The 18230-nt window shown below is 34.5% G+C and overlaps 2 protein-coding genes across 2 annotated transcripts; one reads left to right on the top strand and one right to left on the bottom strand.

The window, feature by feature from the left end:
• Positions 1-30: 30 nt before the first annotated feature.
• Positions 31-2886, bottom strand: LOC106719955 (tetraspanin-7). The gene is made up of 5 exons (XM_045678870.1): positions 2714-2886; positions 1532-1720; positions 1291-1452; positions 708-836; positions 31-443 (listed from the first exon to the last, which is right to left on the bottom strand). The coding sequence occupies exons 1-5, from the start codon at positions 2837-2839 to the stop codon at positions 267-269; spliced, it is 783 nt and encodes a 260-aa protein (XP_045534826.1). The 5' UTR covers positions 2840-2886; the 3' UTR covers positions 31-266.
• A 467-nt stretch (positions 2887-3353) lies between these two features.
• On the top strand, positions 3354-18064 carry LOC106719926. The gene is made up of 6 exons (XM_014514414.2): positions 3354-3594; positions 15476-15621; positions 16248-16473; positions 16735-16999; positions 17072-17268; positions 17404-18064. Exons 1-6 carry the CDS (start codon positions 3507-3509, stop codon positions 17661-17663), a joined length of 1182 nt encoding a protein of 393 aa, XP_014369900.2. The 5' UTR covers positions 3354-3506; the 3' UTR covers positions 17664-18064.
• Positions 18065-18230: the final 166 nt, after the last annotated feature.

Below are 18230 nucleotides of genomic sequence, written 5' to 3'. Positions count from 1 at the left end.
ACGCACAGTATTGTTTCAGTTTTATTAAAGTGAAGGAGAGGAGTGAAAATATTATTTCAATTAGACATAAATAAAAAAAACAAATGTTTGGAAGATTATAGATTTGGTTAAACTTATGTAGACTTTAGGTAGAGATGATAGTGATGGCCATGAACATCAGGCATGAGCAATACGCCTAGAGGAGGAGATTAACATAGTTGAAGTGTAATTTGAAGGCGGCAACTAATTATTTAAAAAGACATTTTTGTTGTACAAGACTTAGAGAATTAGGTGAAATATGCTGCATATTGCGCGTCAGTGTACATCTTGCTGTGAGAGGTGTACTGGGCGAGTGCGAAGGCAATTTGACTGCCTATGACCGGCATCGTGCTCAAACCCCCCGTCGCAACCGTTATTGTGGGCATGTTTCTCTCTATGTATTCCTTTATCAAGGCGTAACAACCCTGCAATTAAAAAATAATGAGTGAAAGCATATAAGAGATTGCATCGACTGTCGTACGTTAAAAGTGTGTCAACAGTGTTAAGGTAAACGCTCCAAATAAAGGTACGATTGAGGTAAGAATCTAGTAGTGCAATATCTTTGTTAGTAATCGGATTCGTACAGTTTGATATGGCGAGCCGCCATGAAATGCCATTCAAAATGTTAATTCAATGTAATTACTGTAATTGCACTAGTTTGACAATAGAACGTCAAAGTAAAGTATTACCTTGGTGTATACATCGCCGTAGTTGGCGGTGACGCAGTTGGTTGGGTCGACACAGCAGGATGTCGGGATCACCTTCGTTGGCGACGATTTTATCCAATCCGTGTAATTTGTAACACCACAGCACTGGAACTGTTTGTTAAAACGTATGTTATTTTGTAACCGTAGATTTTCACGGTCGAAACAGTAGTACAAAAACATAAAGTAATAAAAAGGCATTAATAAAACCACCACAGTAATAATAATAATAAGCACTTTTCTTCAAATAATTTAATATACAACTGTGTCAAGAAAGTAACGGGAAAAGTTCAATAACATACGAAATATGAGTTTGAAAGTCATAAACAAAATTGCATGGTCAAAGTCAGCTGAAACCAAATCTGGTGAATAAGTCACTCGATGGAATTTGTTGAGTTTTTGGTTAAAAATTCGTATATAATGATCGCCTTGGGCATTGACGTTGCAAGGCTATAACTAAAATCAGCACTTTATTTAATCTAAATAACAGATTCAACCCAAACTCCGCGCCTTAGTGTCATCAAAAAACAAAAAAAAAAATAGTTAAAAATAAAATGTTTTTCAATACCGTTGATTGAGCAAAGTCAAAATTGGTTGTGTCTGGATTGTAATTATGAATGGTCCGCGTGAGTCCGTCGAAGAGGCCTTTATACAACGCGTTCTTGTAGCAGACCACCGATACCATCAGTCCTATGTTTATCACGAACACGCAGGCTAAACAACCTGCATACTGAAAATTTATAACAGAATCGTACATTCAAATCGATATATGTTACATATGTTTTAATATGCAATACAAGTTTTCTTACAATGTAAATCAACAGCGTTTGTTCCCTGTAGATGCAGGAGAAGGCGAAAGAGCTGATGATTAACGTGAATACCCCGAGGCCCATCAACAGATACGGAGCATTTCCGGACATGTCTGACGGCAAATCCACGTACTTTTGCAGTTCAAGTATCCCCCACAGTGCCCCGCACACCATCGCTATCCCCATCACCTGAAAATAAAACTTATGAGATAAATTTAAAAGTAATATTATTTTCATCTTTACATTTCAAAAAAATAAATTGAATAACGCTTACATTTATTACGTACATAAATGGACTTGCAATTGCACTGTTAAGAGTAGAAATATTTTTTTTATAAATATGGTATCAGTCAATCAGTTATCTACGAGCACTATGTTACTATACAGGAGATGCCTATTATCTCAAAATACAATGCCTGCAAAACCACCACCCACGAAAGATTTTATAAGTTTCGATTAAATGCGTTGTGCACTCGTGAAAACGAATGACGTTGGACCACACAGATTCCACAGAGAACAGTTGTAATATGGAAGTAATCCAGCGTTACGACTGATGAGTGTGTGTACCGCAGGCCAAATTCTAATCCTTTGCATTTTAAATTTTTTAACTTTTTCTATTTATGTGCAGCGGCCATTTTGCTATTTCAGGTGACCGCTTGAAGAAAATAAGGAAGAAAGTAAAAATATTTATTGAGACAAAAAAGATAAAAAATTACATTATTATGTACCTACATACCAACTTATTCTTAAGTAACAAAAGAACAAAAATATGGGAAAAGATAGCTACTGTGGTGAATACCTGTTGCTTGCAAAATTATCTGTTTTGTGTAGGTATACTTTTTTCTGTAGAAATATATGATTATTTTAGCTGTTGTGTGTATTTTATAAATAAATAAATAAAATCAGCGTATGCAGGGACAGATTAAACCATTCCTGCGGCGGTTTTCAGTTGACTCCTTTGCACTAACCTGGATCAAAACAAAATGGTTGATTTGTCGTTTGCAACCTTTTACTATAAAAACACGTAACTTTAATCACGCTTTCAAAATGTTTGTAGGTATATAAATCACGGGGGATACTGAGGAGGTAAATAGTAGGACACCTAACCTTGAATAAATATCATTTTCAAAATTGTCATTCCGCACATTTACGTTATCCTAGATATAATATTTGTATACGAACCCAGTAAAAAATAGTAAAGCATGTAAGGGTCCATTGTAGCGCTGGTACGGCCAAATCCTTACGGTCCAAAATTTCCATGAAAGAACCTTCGTTGTCAGTTTTCAAATCTTCTTTTGTTTCCAACATATTTGGTGTTCCACTGGGTCTGGGAAAGCGAAATGTACTAGCTGAGATGCGCGTCAGGGTCGCAAGTAGCAACGCATGCGCGATCGTTACATTTATAAATATCAACGAATCTATAACAGGATACAGTGTACTAAGACCTTAAAATTAAACTAGTGGTCGCCCAATGGTTGAAATTCGACGATAATTCATAATCAAAGCTTTTTTTTTTATAAAAAATAGCTTTTTGTACTTCTTTTAAGCAACTATATTTGTGTCAAAATTCACGTTCATCCTTTCCCGCAATTTCCGTAAGAAATCATCCAAAATTTTCGCTATACGTGTTAATATATAAATCATAGGAGCAAAACCTATACTAAATTAAGAAATTAGGATTCAATTTGTCTTAAAAATTGATTACTGTCGACTGCATTGAAGTTTTAACTGTGTGTATGCTCGTGTAATAGCCTAGCCAGTTCCAAGCTCTATGGCTGCACTTTATCACATCGTCCGTTCGTCAGTCGTTTGAAGACCGCAATATAAGCGCGACGTTTACAAACGCCGCCCGAACGCGTTCCGATATAATTTTACGTAAATACGCAAATTTTTTTTTTTATTACAACAATTTTTAAAAATTCAACTAAGTTATATAACGTAATTGTGTATCAATTTTTAATTTAATTTTCTCATAATGTTTTATCGCCTGAATTTATTTCTGATTGGACTTTTATGCCGAATTGCATCCGTGTCCCCGATCGATGAAATAGAAGCGGACGACGGTGAGATGATTTAATTATAACAATATAACTAATCGATTTATTTATACGGTCAATATATCAATTACTTTAATTATATTATTTTATTCTATCAAAAATAAAGACTTACGTCCGTCGTTATATAAATATGAAAAAATTATAATGTTGATTTATTATGAAATTTTTTCAACGTTACATTTTTCATAGCTTTATTAGCTTCAGGAAGCTTTGGGTATGAAATTTTAGCAGTACTTTAGTACTGCTAAATTTTCATTTAAAATTCCATGATATACTTACTAAATAATAAGATTTCAGACCTGTCAATTAATTGTAGATTTATGGAAGTGGATTTGTATCTGATAATTCTTACATTAAACGCATTTAACGCTCCCTTGTGAATGATAATAATTAATAACCAAAGTAGATCCTCTTTTTATTTGTAACGGTACTAAAAGCTATTTTTTTATCTAGGTGCATACGAAATTAACGAAACGTATGATGTCGACTTCATTTGTTTTTTTTAACAGATACCGCGTTATATAATCTCATAATACATAATTAACGTCGGCTTCCACTGCCAACACACCCGTATATACATATAGAAAAATTATATTCTCTGCGTTTCCAAATAGAATGAGATAAAGTAATTATGAAATTGCACACACGGTTAAGCACTGTGCTTGTCTAGAAGTCCTGGGTTAGATCCCCTCTACTAATGTCTTCGAATTTACTATTATATTCGACGTTTTTACGATAAAGAAAAAGATCGTGAGAAAACTTGTAATACCTGCGACTTAAGGCAAAGATGTGTATCAAGCACCGGGCCTGCATAGTTGTCTGCCTAATCTCTCCTAATTTAAGTCAAGAAAAAATAAATTAGAAACATAATATGCAGCATATGCTGAAGATGTCAAGACTGTGTTGGATAAGTTATTAGCGTATACTAATTCTTTCGTCGTATTTCGTGATGCAGTAGCTATAAAAATATTTCAACCTTATTATGTTTTATACAAAATTCTCTAACATATTGCAAGTTGATACAATTGCGAATGTTGATGTCAGCCAACAACAACAACTCACGACCGTATTTCAGAGGGATAGACAGAGACCACGGACCATTAGCACTGGACCACCATTTAGCGCGGTCCACACACCTCTCGCTTTTTCAAAAATCATACATCTATGGATATGGTATTACGTCGGTTTCGGGTACTCTTAATGTCAGTAAGTTATAAGGAAAAAAGAAAAGTGCAATAACATTTTTTATATATATTTCGTTTACTTAGTAAAAATCCAATATTTAATTATATTAATGTTTTATTTTAATTAGGTCAGCTTGTTTACAATAAGATAATGTTAATTAACGGCAGATCGACGAACAAAGAAACTGTGTATAAAAAAAAAGTTTGATTTGAAAATGTCCGGTTTAAGAGCATCTCGATAGTGGCGCACGCACCTCGTTTACGCAATGTTGATCTAGAAGGCACAACAAAGCTTTTTTACCGCAAGTCAATGTGACACGGAGGCGTGCGGTTTTGCCAGATTACATCAAACTAACGGCTCATCGCGGCGTTATCAATGTTGCTAACTGCGACTTCGATTGCGGCGCTTTCGCACTTCATTATACACATTTTACTATGGCAGTAGAGTTGACAAATGATTACATATTCTATTTTCTTCCTTTTTTTAACTGGTGCTGCTTAGTATGAGAAATATAAAAAAAAATCTTAAGGAATACTTAACAGACCACTAAATGAGTGTAAGCGGGGCAGTTAGCTTGAATTGCAAAGAATTCGAAAAAATTTCGGTTTTTGACGACAGCTCACTAACTGTGAATAAATATGATTTCGATTTATAAAACAAGTAATTTTGTTACAATTAATGTTAGTAAAAGTTTTATTATTTTTACCAATTTCGACTAACATTTTGATGAATAAATTTCTGATGATGAATGAATTGAACTTTGTGCTTTGGAACGGAAAATGACCTTTGGAATAACTGATTCAGAAAAACATGACTCCGTTTTACCGTTCCTACGCTTACAATAATTATTAAAATAAAAAATTAAATCATATTGCATACAAGCTATCGTATCTACGTAGAACGCATAGGCTACTTATTACTCCTATTTTTTTAATTCCGTGCGGACGGAGTCGCGGGCGACGTTTAGTAGATTATATATGGCTGCCTTCAGGCTAAAGTAACGGTTACCTCATTTCCCTTAAGACCACCAACAGCGTAGTCAAGGTATGGCTTAACTAGTAACGTAGATACATTATCTGTATTCCTTATCACAATTGTGGAATCTAAGTCCGACTTAACTATATCTCCACGACAAATCTTACGATCATTGTGAATGGTTTGATCAAATTAACTGAGTATATTTCTCTAAACAATGCCCCGTTTAGGAACGATCGTGCTGTCCCCATTTAATGTGAATACTTCAGTCCTCATGATTTATACAAATAACAAAACAAGATCATCTTCTCCATTTCATTGCTACGCTATTGTACGATTTCAATTGATTTACTTGATTAATTTTATTTGTTTTTCTCTCATTTATCATCAAAAAACAAAATTCATGAAACTTAGAATATGATTCGAACGTCCTTTTTTATAGACAGTTAATAAAGTACGGTAAAATATCGTGCATTTCTCTAACGAGTTCACATTAGTCTAACTAAATTGTGAGGTCAAACAACATAAAAATTGTCGTTATACTTAAGATCAAACGGCTTTAGTACTTATTTTCTGATTAAAATGAGCTACAGATGATTATTTTAAATTACACACATTTTTAAATATTTCCTAGTAGGTGATTGATAAACTTTAAGATATGTCTTTAATCTAATTATTTCAACATTTTTAAGCACCACCTGTATTGTTCATGTGTTTGAGAAATTCCATGTTTATTGACACTTTGAAATGTATTAAAAAATGTTACAGGTCATATAATATTGTGCGTGAGCGGAATAATTTCTTTTTGTTCTAGTTACAAAAAAAATAACCTCACGTTTAACCTTTGTGATACATGAAAATAATTTGTTGTGCAGTGTACACGATGATAAATGTGTACCTATTGTGTACAGAGTACAGCGACAAGTCAATAGCAGCGCCGGAAGGCTGCTGACAGATACAGTACTCGTAATGTTCGCCCATCAGTACATTGACGGATTACCTATGTTATTTGTAGGTAATGTAAGAGCTTAAACATGATAACAAGTAAAAATATATAAATATATACATATATGCACACTACACGTACTACATTTTGACGCATTTAAAATTGAATTATATACCAATTGAGAACTCTAAACTGTTGTTTTACGTATTTACTTAATAAATAATTTAGTACGAATAAATCGAGTGGAAAAGTTGCTATGTTCAGAATTCTTATATCGCTTCGAACTGTAGTTGCAGGTTGGTATCTCTTATAATTGTTTTTCAATCAACATTCCAGTCAACTGTATGAGGTGTTAAAGTTTCGTATTTTTTATCATCAGGCGACGAAACGGACAGGACATTCACCTGATGTTGTCGTCTAATTTTGACATTACGGTGCTATACAGGATTTTGAAATAAAAAAATTCTAAGCAGTACCGTACTGACGTTAGTCATATTGGTACTTACACTTCGTACTACATAGGCGTTTCTCAACTGATTATCTTTTGGCTTTGATTTTGATTTCTGAAAATTAACTTCAACGAAAAGAGTTTAACGAACTAAACTTGACCGTTTTTCTAATAATGTTTAGAGAAACGATGCGATCAAAAAATATTTATATAGCTCCATAAGAATATAAATTCGTCACAATTTTTTATTCTATTACAGCAGTATAAATAAAATGGACTTAAATTGAACGTTAAAGTTAGAAAGCAACAGTGTTGTGCTGCAGCATTTGTGTAAAAAAAAAAAACATTTGGGACAAACGCGCGTTGAACCACATTCTCCGTCGATGTAACGTTAACATACCTGCTTGAACTAAATGTGCGAATATTTAGTAAACACGACCACGCGTCGCCGATATTCGGTACGTTCAGTATTGTACAGCTACTGACGTTGACCCGGTTTGTTTGTATCTTATGTTTTTTTTAAATGTTATCTGTGTAGACGCGGCCGTGGCCTGAGGAAGTTGTCTGCATGTCATTACGTCAGTGGGCCAGCGGCAGCGCGCGGTTAGCATTATGCATGCGGTAACGGTTGCCGGCACTTGCGGCGAGACACCCTACATTGCCAATATTAATGCTGTTCTAATATTCATCGGATTCAATAATACGTAAATTTGCATAGATAATGCTAAGCCGATTGATACAGATATGATGCTTCGTTTTGCTCTCGTTGCGCGCTAAATAGGACATGTGTGAAACTATGCTTTCACTTGACGCGCTTCAATTCATGCCACTAATCAACTGATAGTTTTTATTTATTAAACTGACAGATGTCAACTGTCAAACCGTCTGAGTATAAAGGCCGATATAAAAGATTTCGATCCGTTCTGCATTGAGTTATATAAGAAATATTTAGAACAACGGGTATAAAGGTAGAAAAATTATGTCCCATTGACGATAATCGACTAATTCTATTTAGGACATTAAAAACTCATCCGAAACCAAAGATATGGAATTTTCTCCCGTACTCGTATCGTATCATGCGCTGACTCCACGTGATTGGGATGAGGCCTAAGAGAGATGATGATTCATATCACAACATGTGTAACTTACATCTTGTAAGTTGAAATAAAAGCAAACATACTTTGCTTACTTATTAACTGTATCCTATTAACTGCTTGATTTCGTGAGATTTCAGACTCGTTTCATAAAAAAACTTTTAGCTCCAAAAATATCCCAGGCAGAATTTTACGTTTACTTTTTATGCATTCTACTGTTTCATGAACGGTTCATTTATATCAAAACGGTAACTGATATCACAACAAGCAACGTAATGTCCACCTTAAAATCAACTTTCAGTTAAAGAGGTAAAAGCGTTTTAAACAAGAATTCTTGTTTATATTGCAAAAATAAAAATTAAGCAACGCGATTAAAGATTATCTGTAAATGAGTCACGAACAATTTTTTACTTTTACTGTGGTCTTTTAAATTCCAGCGAATTAAATTGTGCACGTTTTTGTTAATTAATTCAGACACTTTTTCTCCGCCGTTAACAAATATTGATCACATACGTTGATATTTATGGGACGTATCATTTTTCTTATGACATTTTTATTGTCTTTTATCCTAACTATTTATAGAATGGCAAACGACTCCAGTAACGGTTCGATGAACTTTTTCGAATTTGCCATTTTCATTTATGTACCGTGCCCACACTAAATTGCCTTATAAAATTTTAAGATCGTAACGTTTCTAAAGTGACTCATTGTTCCGTTTTTAGTTTTAACTAATTTCTATTCCACTTTTAAGATGTAACTCCAAGTGGAAAAAATATTCTTCTTCTTTCATTTACTTACATACACAAAATTAGATAAAGTCATGTATTATTAATCATTTCTTTTAAATTATTTTTTAAATTTATTTAATTAATAATTTTTTAAAATAAGTAAGATTTTAATTCATTAAAAAGAGTTTCAATTTTGTTAGTGTAAGCTTCTTGGTTCTGTTCTGTAATTCTTTGTATTTTCCTCATATATCTCCTATTCTTCTAAATTACAGTGTGACAGGTCTTACTTGAAGTTACGCAAGCGCGGTGTCATTAACGGCTTTTGTGATGATCGTGGAAATCTTAACAAGCTTTTTGATGTTCTAATATCATGATACAATTTTATAAAGCTGGCCTAACTGGTGCTGTTTAACTGTAACCGTGGGTTTCTAAGACCAAAATCCCCGTTTAAAACATAGTGTGATGTCAGTTTTGTCAAAGATAATGACAGGAATGACAATATGTCTTATACAGAAATGTTGGTCTCAGAAACAAACGGTAACTATAGTCTGTTATAGGCTAGTTATTGGTCAGTGTAACTAATAGAGATGTGAATAACAAAAATATCTAACCAATTTTTTGGTTATAGACGTTTTCATGTACACTGAATGTCGTTTGATGATCATTAAGCAAGCTGCTTAGTGTAGATTTAGTATGAAAAATCTACATTAAGCGACTGTAAACAATTTAAATTTTACTTTACTGCACTGTTACTCTAAACTAAACGACATCTTTTGAGAAAAGAATTTAGTTCAGCAAGCATCATTAGTGATTCGCGCCGCGTACGAAATACGCAATGTTATTTGTGTACAATGTGTTGGTATCTAACAACCGTTTAATCTAATTACTTTATGAGACGACGTCTCAAAATTAAACCGTGAGCCAGTTGTGAACGTCCCACATACCATCAGCACAGCATGAACAATTTTTCGTTGTTGACGTGCTGTACGTAAAGTCGGAAGATACAAAGACACTGTCTGCTAACTCGCTGGCCGCAGTAGGTCAATTTTTAATTGAATTCGACAGAAACGGTGATTATACACGCACGGCTAACTGACAATGAGATTTGGATTTACAAGCTCTTCTGCTTTTTACGTATTTAGAGTCCACATTTGAAGTTGTACATTGTAAAACTTTTTGTGCACTACTTTGTTCTGACCATAACCCGGTGATACAATTCAAGTATTGATTCCTGAAGATTTGTTATTGTGATTTATTGAGGTTTGTAGATGGGTCTATTTCCTTTGTATTTTCCATTCAATACTTAATGATAAAACGATTGTGAGTATGAATATTACCTCATGAGATTCGATAGAACGAACGATGGAACAAATAACTGTTATACAATAATTATAATGCGATTATTATGTCGGATACATATATAATATCTATGTATAATGATGTAACTGTGGTTTGTCAGCCGCACCAAGTAACAGAGCGGCTCGTGTTTGTTCCTGGAACAGAGGCCGTGTTAAATGTGTGTTCAAATGACTGTATGAAATCAGATGGCCTCATAAAGCGATCACAGGAAGAGCGGCGCGTGAAGCTCTTTTGTTGTTATGTATGTAGCCGTTTCGCATCACTCACCCATTACAATAAACACGCATATTCTATAAAGTAGGTACTTTAAAAATATAACAAAAAAACTGATGTCTAATTAAAAAAAGTACTAATTTAAAAAACTAAGACGGAAAATAATACAAATAAAAAAACACATAAAATCGCTCTAGCCGACGCGTTTATAGATAGCTAAAAAAAGGTATTTTGGAATTGACAGAGTAACGTTAATTCCCAGTACAATTATTATAAATAACCAATCCTGTCAATCGGGTGAAAACTTTAACATAAATATTATTTTCGACCTTGTTAACTTCATAAAATCACACTTTGGATCATTTTCAAATACCGTGCTATACCTACATACAGCCTACTTTGTGTAATTTACAACACAAACATAGACTGGTGTAATAACATAACTGTTAAATGACTATAAAATTCTTAGAACCGACAATACGTTCTCCATAATATTTTACATATTTTTCTATGAAAGAGGTAATATAAAAACCTTTTTTTAAAAAGGGGATGAAGCCCTTTTTATGATAAAACGAGTGATAATTCCAACAAACAACAGTAGATGTCTAGTGAATGATATATTTTTTATGGACTTGTTATGAAACGATTACGCATTGTAATTAGAAATGATACATCATAAAAAAAACTAGAGCGTAGTTGAGTGATGCTTGAGGAGCAAGTCGTCTTGACTTGGCAATCATAATGTAATGATTACAATTATGGTAAATCTAGTAATCGTTGCACTCTAGTGCATATAAGGCATTAGTTTCTTACGGCCTTTTGATGGCAGTTAACGGTATTCAAGTCTATTTCGAACGAGTCAATACTTTTATGATTGCCACTTGAAAAGTCATTTGCTCCGTGTATTATGATTTATTGCCTCAAGTGTCCACAAGACGCGCCCACCGTTTCTGCATTTCTAACAGTAACCACCATGAGATGAAGACAGTTTGTGATTGATAAGGTGTATTTACGTAGCGTATAAAGAATAACCAGTCGAAAAAGTGAAAGCTTTATTTCCTAGCTAATCTATGAAGTCAGATGACTTGCATTCAAAGCAATCGTACTCATGATTATAAGAACAAATAAAATAATTTATTCCAAATGGTTAAAGCACCTATTATCCTTAGCTTAAAAATAAGACATCAAATACTGAAAGAATAAGGTAAGATGTGTATGTCGCCTACAAAGATTCCTCCTTCGACATCCTTCATTAATATACTTCCGTTATCTTGACAAGGTCCGTCTGTCCATCATGTGTTATTGCTTATTGTATTAGAAGACCTTACAATTATTGTATCGGAACCGTATCTGATATTATATTACAATACTGAAGATTCAATGATATCTATTATTGTACCTATAGCAATGTCAATTGTTCTTGTATTGTTAAATTTGCAGGCTCGTGAACCGTGTCGAAATAGCACTGGTTTTAGTTACTTCCTCTTGAAAATCGTCGCATGGAACATCCACATCCGTTTTGTATGAGTCACGTAAATACAACTTAGCATTAACATTGGCAAATTCAACTTTATTTTTATGCGAATATAAAGGAATTTCGTATGATGACTACAATTATTATATTTGCTCGTAACATCCGTTTTTATGTTTGTTATATATCATGTAGCTGTCTGATTTAACTAATGACCACGCAAAGGCCTTGCTTTATAATTTACTACCTAATGTATTATTTCTTAATTATATCGGATCAGATTACTAGTTTGTTTCGATATTATTAATCATAAACGTATTCTGTCCATCAATGGAATACTAATAGGACGCGTAATAACTTGATGTACCTTTACCTCCGCAAAATTTTGTATTTCACTGCCAAATTCCATTGCCAAAACACCTGTTTAAAAACAAACTGTCATCTCTCTCAATTACTTTGAAACAAAGAGATAACAATGTGTTTTTTATGAACATTTATTGCTTCAATGAAAACATACTGTCAAAATCAATAAACAAATGCAATAAACAAGCCTGTTAATTATCAAATCAAACTTGTACAGCGTTGCTAAAGAAGAGAATTCAAGTTTGATTTGTACTTGTACGTTATAATTTAGTGTTGATTTATTACGCCTTATAACCGTAGCCTAATCTCAGTATTAAATGGTTTCATGTAGCTATTACTAAAGTTACAGAATAGACAGCTTTCACTTTCTTCGTTATTGGTAAGACGATTTACAAGATGTACAGAGTCAAGAATGTCAAGAGTAAAAAGTTAATTAAACTGACTAAAGGAAAGTTTAGTCGTGTATTTAGATTATCTAAACTTATTTCTTTGTTCCGAATTATTAAGAAACTATCTTAACTTTAATTTAATCTTAATTGAAATGTTACAAGTTTGAAATTAATAACATGCCAATTTTCAAAATCTCAGTGATTGACATATAAAGTGAGTTGAAATATGTACTCATATCGGTACACATTCTTAAAATTTGAAATGAATATTTTCACTTTTCTATCAGATTATCCAATTCTAAGTAGTTTAGAACATCAGAGCTTATGTACTAGTGTACTGTTATTTTACTATGTAAGTGTACTAAATAAAGAATATTTTTGGAAGTAACGTATACTTAAAATATTTTTACTATAAAAGAAGGTTTCATATCAAGAAATGAAGAAGCCAGCAAGGAGGTTATCAAGAAGGTCAACGTAATTAAATCTTTATTTCCGTGTGTCCTTTGATTCTTTACTTTAATTCTAGATTACTTACTTAGATTTTTGTTATTGTGCAATAAATGAATTTAGTATCGTTATTTTTTGTTTTTGCTTGTTTTGTTTCCCTATGCCTAAATAAAAATAAATTTTATATATTTATAAATTAATAACGAATAAGTCAAAGGACAAACAAGGTCATTCTAACCTCGATATTAATTTGGCACCGGGCCAAGCCCATTGGCATAAATTGCTATCCGTTAGGTCGGCGAAATTGTAATATTTATGATACCGTTCTAACACTTCCTTCGACTTTTAGTTAAAATTGAAAGTTGATTTCAAATTTAACTCAAAAGTATTGCAAAATTATTAAGACGTGTTTTAAAAGCGTGGATTTGCAGTTTGCTTTAATTGGAAATGATGTGTTAGATTTTTTGCAGGAAATTATTAAATGACAAGAGTTATAATATATTTATTATAAGTGGGGACAGAAGTCAAACTGTCGTTTTTTCGAATATTAACCCGGAAAAATAAATCTCTTGTATAAAAGTTCAAACAAAATTTGTAAAACCGTTCAATATAGCATTAGATAGCTGATGTCAGTTTTAAATAAACTAGGAGACATCGAGACATCTTTATCTATAACCTGATCAACGCTATTAAATGAATATGGATTAGCGCCCGCGAGAAACTTATAATAGGAACATAAATTTTCAACAGGGTTGCGTTTACATTAGTTATTTCGAAATGGGTAATATTTATTCTCGGGTAAGCTCACCTCTTCTTGATCCTTTATTATTTTGAGTAACTATTACATTAAAACAAGTGAAATTCAGTGCCGTTTCATTCATCTTTATATGTAAATTGTATTTGGTCAATGTCAATGTGAGGGAGTGGACACTCTTCGAGACTTATGCAAATAACCCAAAGACTTTGTTTTGCAACGCTTTCTATTTAGATAGATAACTTCAACTTGTCATCTTTGTACATAAAATATTTTTTTATCATGTAGATATTTTTTAATCTGTGCGAGCTAAATCCTTTGGTCGCTGCGCAATTAGTCAACCGAATGGTTCCATATTTTTGTCGAGTGTCAGTTATTATTTTTTATAGATTTGTTAATTATGATAGTGTAGTAAGTATTACTGACTAATAATTAAATCTCTTACTTGTAAAATATTAAACGAAATTTAAGGTAACAGATACACAAAAATACTAAAAAATGCTGGGTAAATCCAACCTACTTTAGTCCGAAGTCTATTAAGGATAACTTACTAATAGTTTTTTTTAACTGGTGTAAGTGATCGCACCCCTAGTAGTGTTCGCAATGTATCTGTTTATTGTGCTACTTAGATAATTTGCTCATTACAGTGCAGCAGTGGTTAGTGGGCAGTGGAGGCTGAGCTGGGCGGCCGGTAGCGCGATATGTCAATCTGAACGATGTGCTAGTTTTCACTAATATTAAACGTTAATTAAATTATAGATACCTCTCAAGACTTTCTAAGACAGGTTCAATAGATATTTTTCATACCACGTCGCATTAATCATACCGAAAATCCATCTTTACATTACAATATTCTACAGACAAAAGACATCAACGACATCTATTGCTACAAATGTCAAGCAAAAACAAATGTTTTAAATAGAATAGAGAAGAAGTTTTACAAGTAGAATTTTTTCTAAAACCGCTTTTCTTATTTTGCGTCCATAGTAAAAATTAAAGTTTCATTAGATGTTTTCATTTTCAAATGTATAATTTTAATTTATATGTATCGTTTAAGTTCTGTGATTGGCGTACTGCATCTAACATACGTGCTTATTACCAGAGTGTAGTGAATATAATTTAAATCTCTGTAGCGAAGTCTCTAGGTCAATAGAGCGATCGGGTCACTACATCGCCGACGCATTCGAGCGTCTCGGTAGACTGAGGAAGTCAATTACACAAATCGCTTTAGAAAACGAAGTGTTGGAGCGTGAAAATGGAAGTGTTTATTCCTAGTACACATTGGGCGCTATGAAAACGCGCGTACCATTGCGTTCGACGGTTCCTAATGCACCTGTACTCCCCACCGAAGCTCTATTTATGTTTGGGATGACTAGACCTTGGTTAACCATGCTGGCACAGTATGAATTGCTTGATTCCACACACTTGTTTGAATTTCTTCGTAGATATGTGCCGGTATACCGTGAAGGAAGTAATGTGCACTAATAGTTATCTAATGTATGTTGTTTTGTGCAGAGGTGCTGCATTTGATCGGCGAGCCGGACTTCCGCGACGTGCGATTGCGCTGGGAGTACGGCAGCGAGGAACAGCGGCAGCTGCTCGCCTTTCAGGTGCACTACTGTGAACTGCAGGCCTGGGGACAGTACAGGTGTCGCACCAAAGTGAGTTCAAAGGAAAAAAAATGATAATCGTAATTGACAATCGCCTTGTAAGGAGTGGCGAAAGCTTCGGTGAATTTAGTAGTTTCAAAATGCTTATAAGAAAGCAGTTTGAATATTAAATATATTAAAATATCTGAATTGGAATCAGTAGGGTCGGCCTGGTTCTGTATCTGGCATAGAACGGGATATAATGGCGGTGTCGGAGCAAGGCGTGACCGTGACGCCACAATCCGCCGCCGCCCTAATGCTCGTTATTACATTCAGGTGCTTTACTGCGCTGTAAAATAAGCGGTCAGAAGATTTATTGCTGGTTTAATGATTTATCTTTAGTGTTTTTTCTTAAGGTAAAATATAAATTACCATAATCTTAGTGAAATGATGTATATATTATCTATAAAAACTTCAATGGGATTACTAGTATAAAGTTTGATCCAAGATAACGACCTCGAAGTACTCATGAGAAAACATCGACTTAACTGAATAGTTATTGCTTCCAAAAAGATAAAAAAGTACCTAACGTAGAGTATTATCTGACTTTTTCATGATTATCAAATTCCTCCTTTCTCTATAATACATAAAAACGTAACTCTACCACACTTATTAAGTTATTTAAGTATTTATCCTAGGTAGTAGAAAATGATGAAAGCGAAAAGGCGGGTCGCAGCCGGGCTGGCGACATATCAACGACAACGCCGAGCGGTCGTCGCGGGCGTGCGTACAGCGCTCACATCTCCGGCCTGCGTATGGCTACCACGTATTCCTTCGAGGTCCGCCCTGTGAGGAGAGACGCACGCGACCTAGCGGACCCACAATCTATCGGGTCCAAGATCATCATTGTACCTACTAAAGGATGTATGTTCCCTAATCTACAGTCATAACGTAAAGATTTGGTTGTGTTTGTTCTATGCTTCCGCAAAAAAGTACTGTACCGATTTCAAAAATTTACAACGAAAGCTTCTTAAGCTTAGGTCAGCACTTTGCTTAAGCAACTGGTACTAAGACTAGACTTGTTACTTTAAAACTATATGTATTTTATTTTTTGTTGCTCGAACGACAGAAAAATAATAGTAATTTATATTCCATTATGACCTTATCTAAATTGAATATTAACAGTTTCAGCGCGTGCGACGCAATGCCTGCCACACGCGAGCGAAGTAGAAGTATCGACGGGGCCGTACTTCGGCGGGCGCATAGCTGTAGAGGCGGCGGATGGCGGGCCCGAGCGGTGCGCGCTGCAAGGAAACCCGCGCAGTGCACAGGACGCCTACATCCTCAGGATACACCACCGGGAGTGCGGCTCCGAAGTCAACGACACCACCGTCGCTACCTACGTCATCGTTCAAGAGAATCTTCCCATATTGACGCATAGCACACGCCGGTATGTATATCGTTAAGTATGTAATATACCTTTTAAAGCGATCGAGTAATATAATTGAATTTTTCTTTGCAGATTTTTGGTTTTATGTACATATAAACCAGAAACTCTTACCGTCAGAGCTGGCATTAATTTACCTAAAGCCGACCCAGGGGACGTGCTGCATCAGACAAAGCCAATTGGCTCCGTGGAACCATATGACAACCAGGACATGGACTACAATGACCTTCAACCGGCCAGGCTTGAAGCGCGCAAGGAGGAAAGTCAACAAAGTATGTTATGTACAAAACGTACAATTATTAGCATTAATGATGGTTGTAAATGTGATGTATATGAAGAAGTTTGATTCACCATTGAACGACTGCAGCTTGAACGATTCAAAGTTACTAAAGTTGTTAATTTTTCAGGTGCATTCGGCGAAGTGTTATTAGTGATGTTCTTGGTAGTCGCTGCGTTTGGTGGCATTGCGCTATTGATATGGAAGATGGTACCACAGACGGACAAAGACAATGTTTCTATTACAACAATGTCATCGATGCGCAGTAGTATATTCGGAAGACGGAACAGGGATAGATTTTCCGATAGAAGTTCTGTATACTCAATAACATTGTCAGAAAAAGAAGGAACGAAGAAAAGTAATGAAGGAGATAATACGTCTGAGGCGTGAATTTACTGAATAAGATTTATTTATTACTTGCACGTGTTGTGTTGTTTTATATTGTGATGTAAGTCGGTCAAAGTAGCTTACGTAAATTCTGGCGAATTGATATTGTTGACGCCAGGAATACCGTTATAGGTGAAAGTCTCCTTTGATCCTGGGTGTTGACCCAAAAGATATCAATCATCAAGTGACAAGAAAACTTAAAGCAAAACATGCAAAATTATGCTTCATTATTTTTATTTAAATGTAATCCTAGGATGATTCTCATTTTTTTAGTTATATTCGAATATACGTAAAAACAGACATAATATTTTGTGTGCTAATTTGACTGGACTACTTTATGGTTGATAAATATATTTTTTTATAAGAGAAGGGGGCAAACGAGCAGCGGGAACACCAAGGTGTTCATCGACGCCCTTGGACATCTGCAATACCAGAGGAATCGCAAATGCGTTGCCGGCCTTTGAGATGGTGATACGCTCGCTTCTTGAGCAATTTTGTTGTATGAGTGTAGCAAGAAGTAGTGAATGTACAGAGTATTAGAAAGAAAGGTTGTAGAGTGTTATGGTCTCA

Source organism: Papilio machaon, chromosome 1, assembly GCF_912999745.1.
Source record: "Papilio machaon chromosome 1, ilPapMach1.1, whole genome shotgun sequence".
Lineage (NCBI taxonomy): Eukaryota > Metazoa > Arthropoda > Insecta > Lepidoptera > Papilionidae > Papilio > Papilio machaon.
This window is presented reverse-complemented; position numbering and strand designations above follow the sequence as displayed.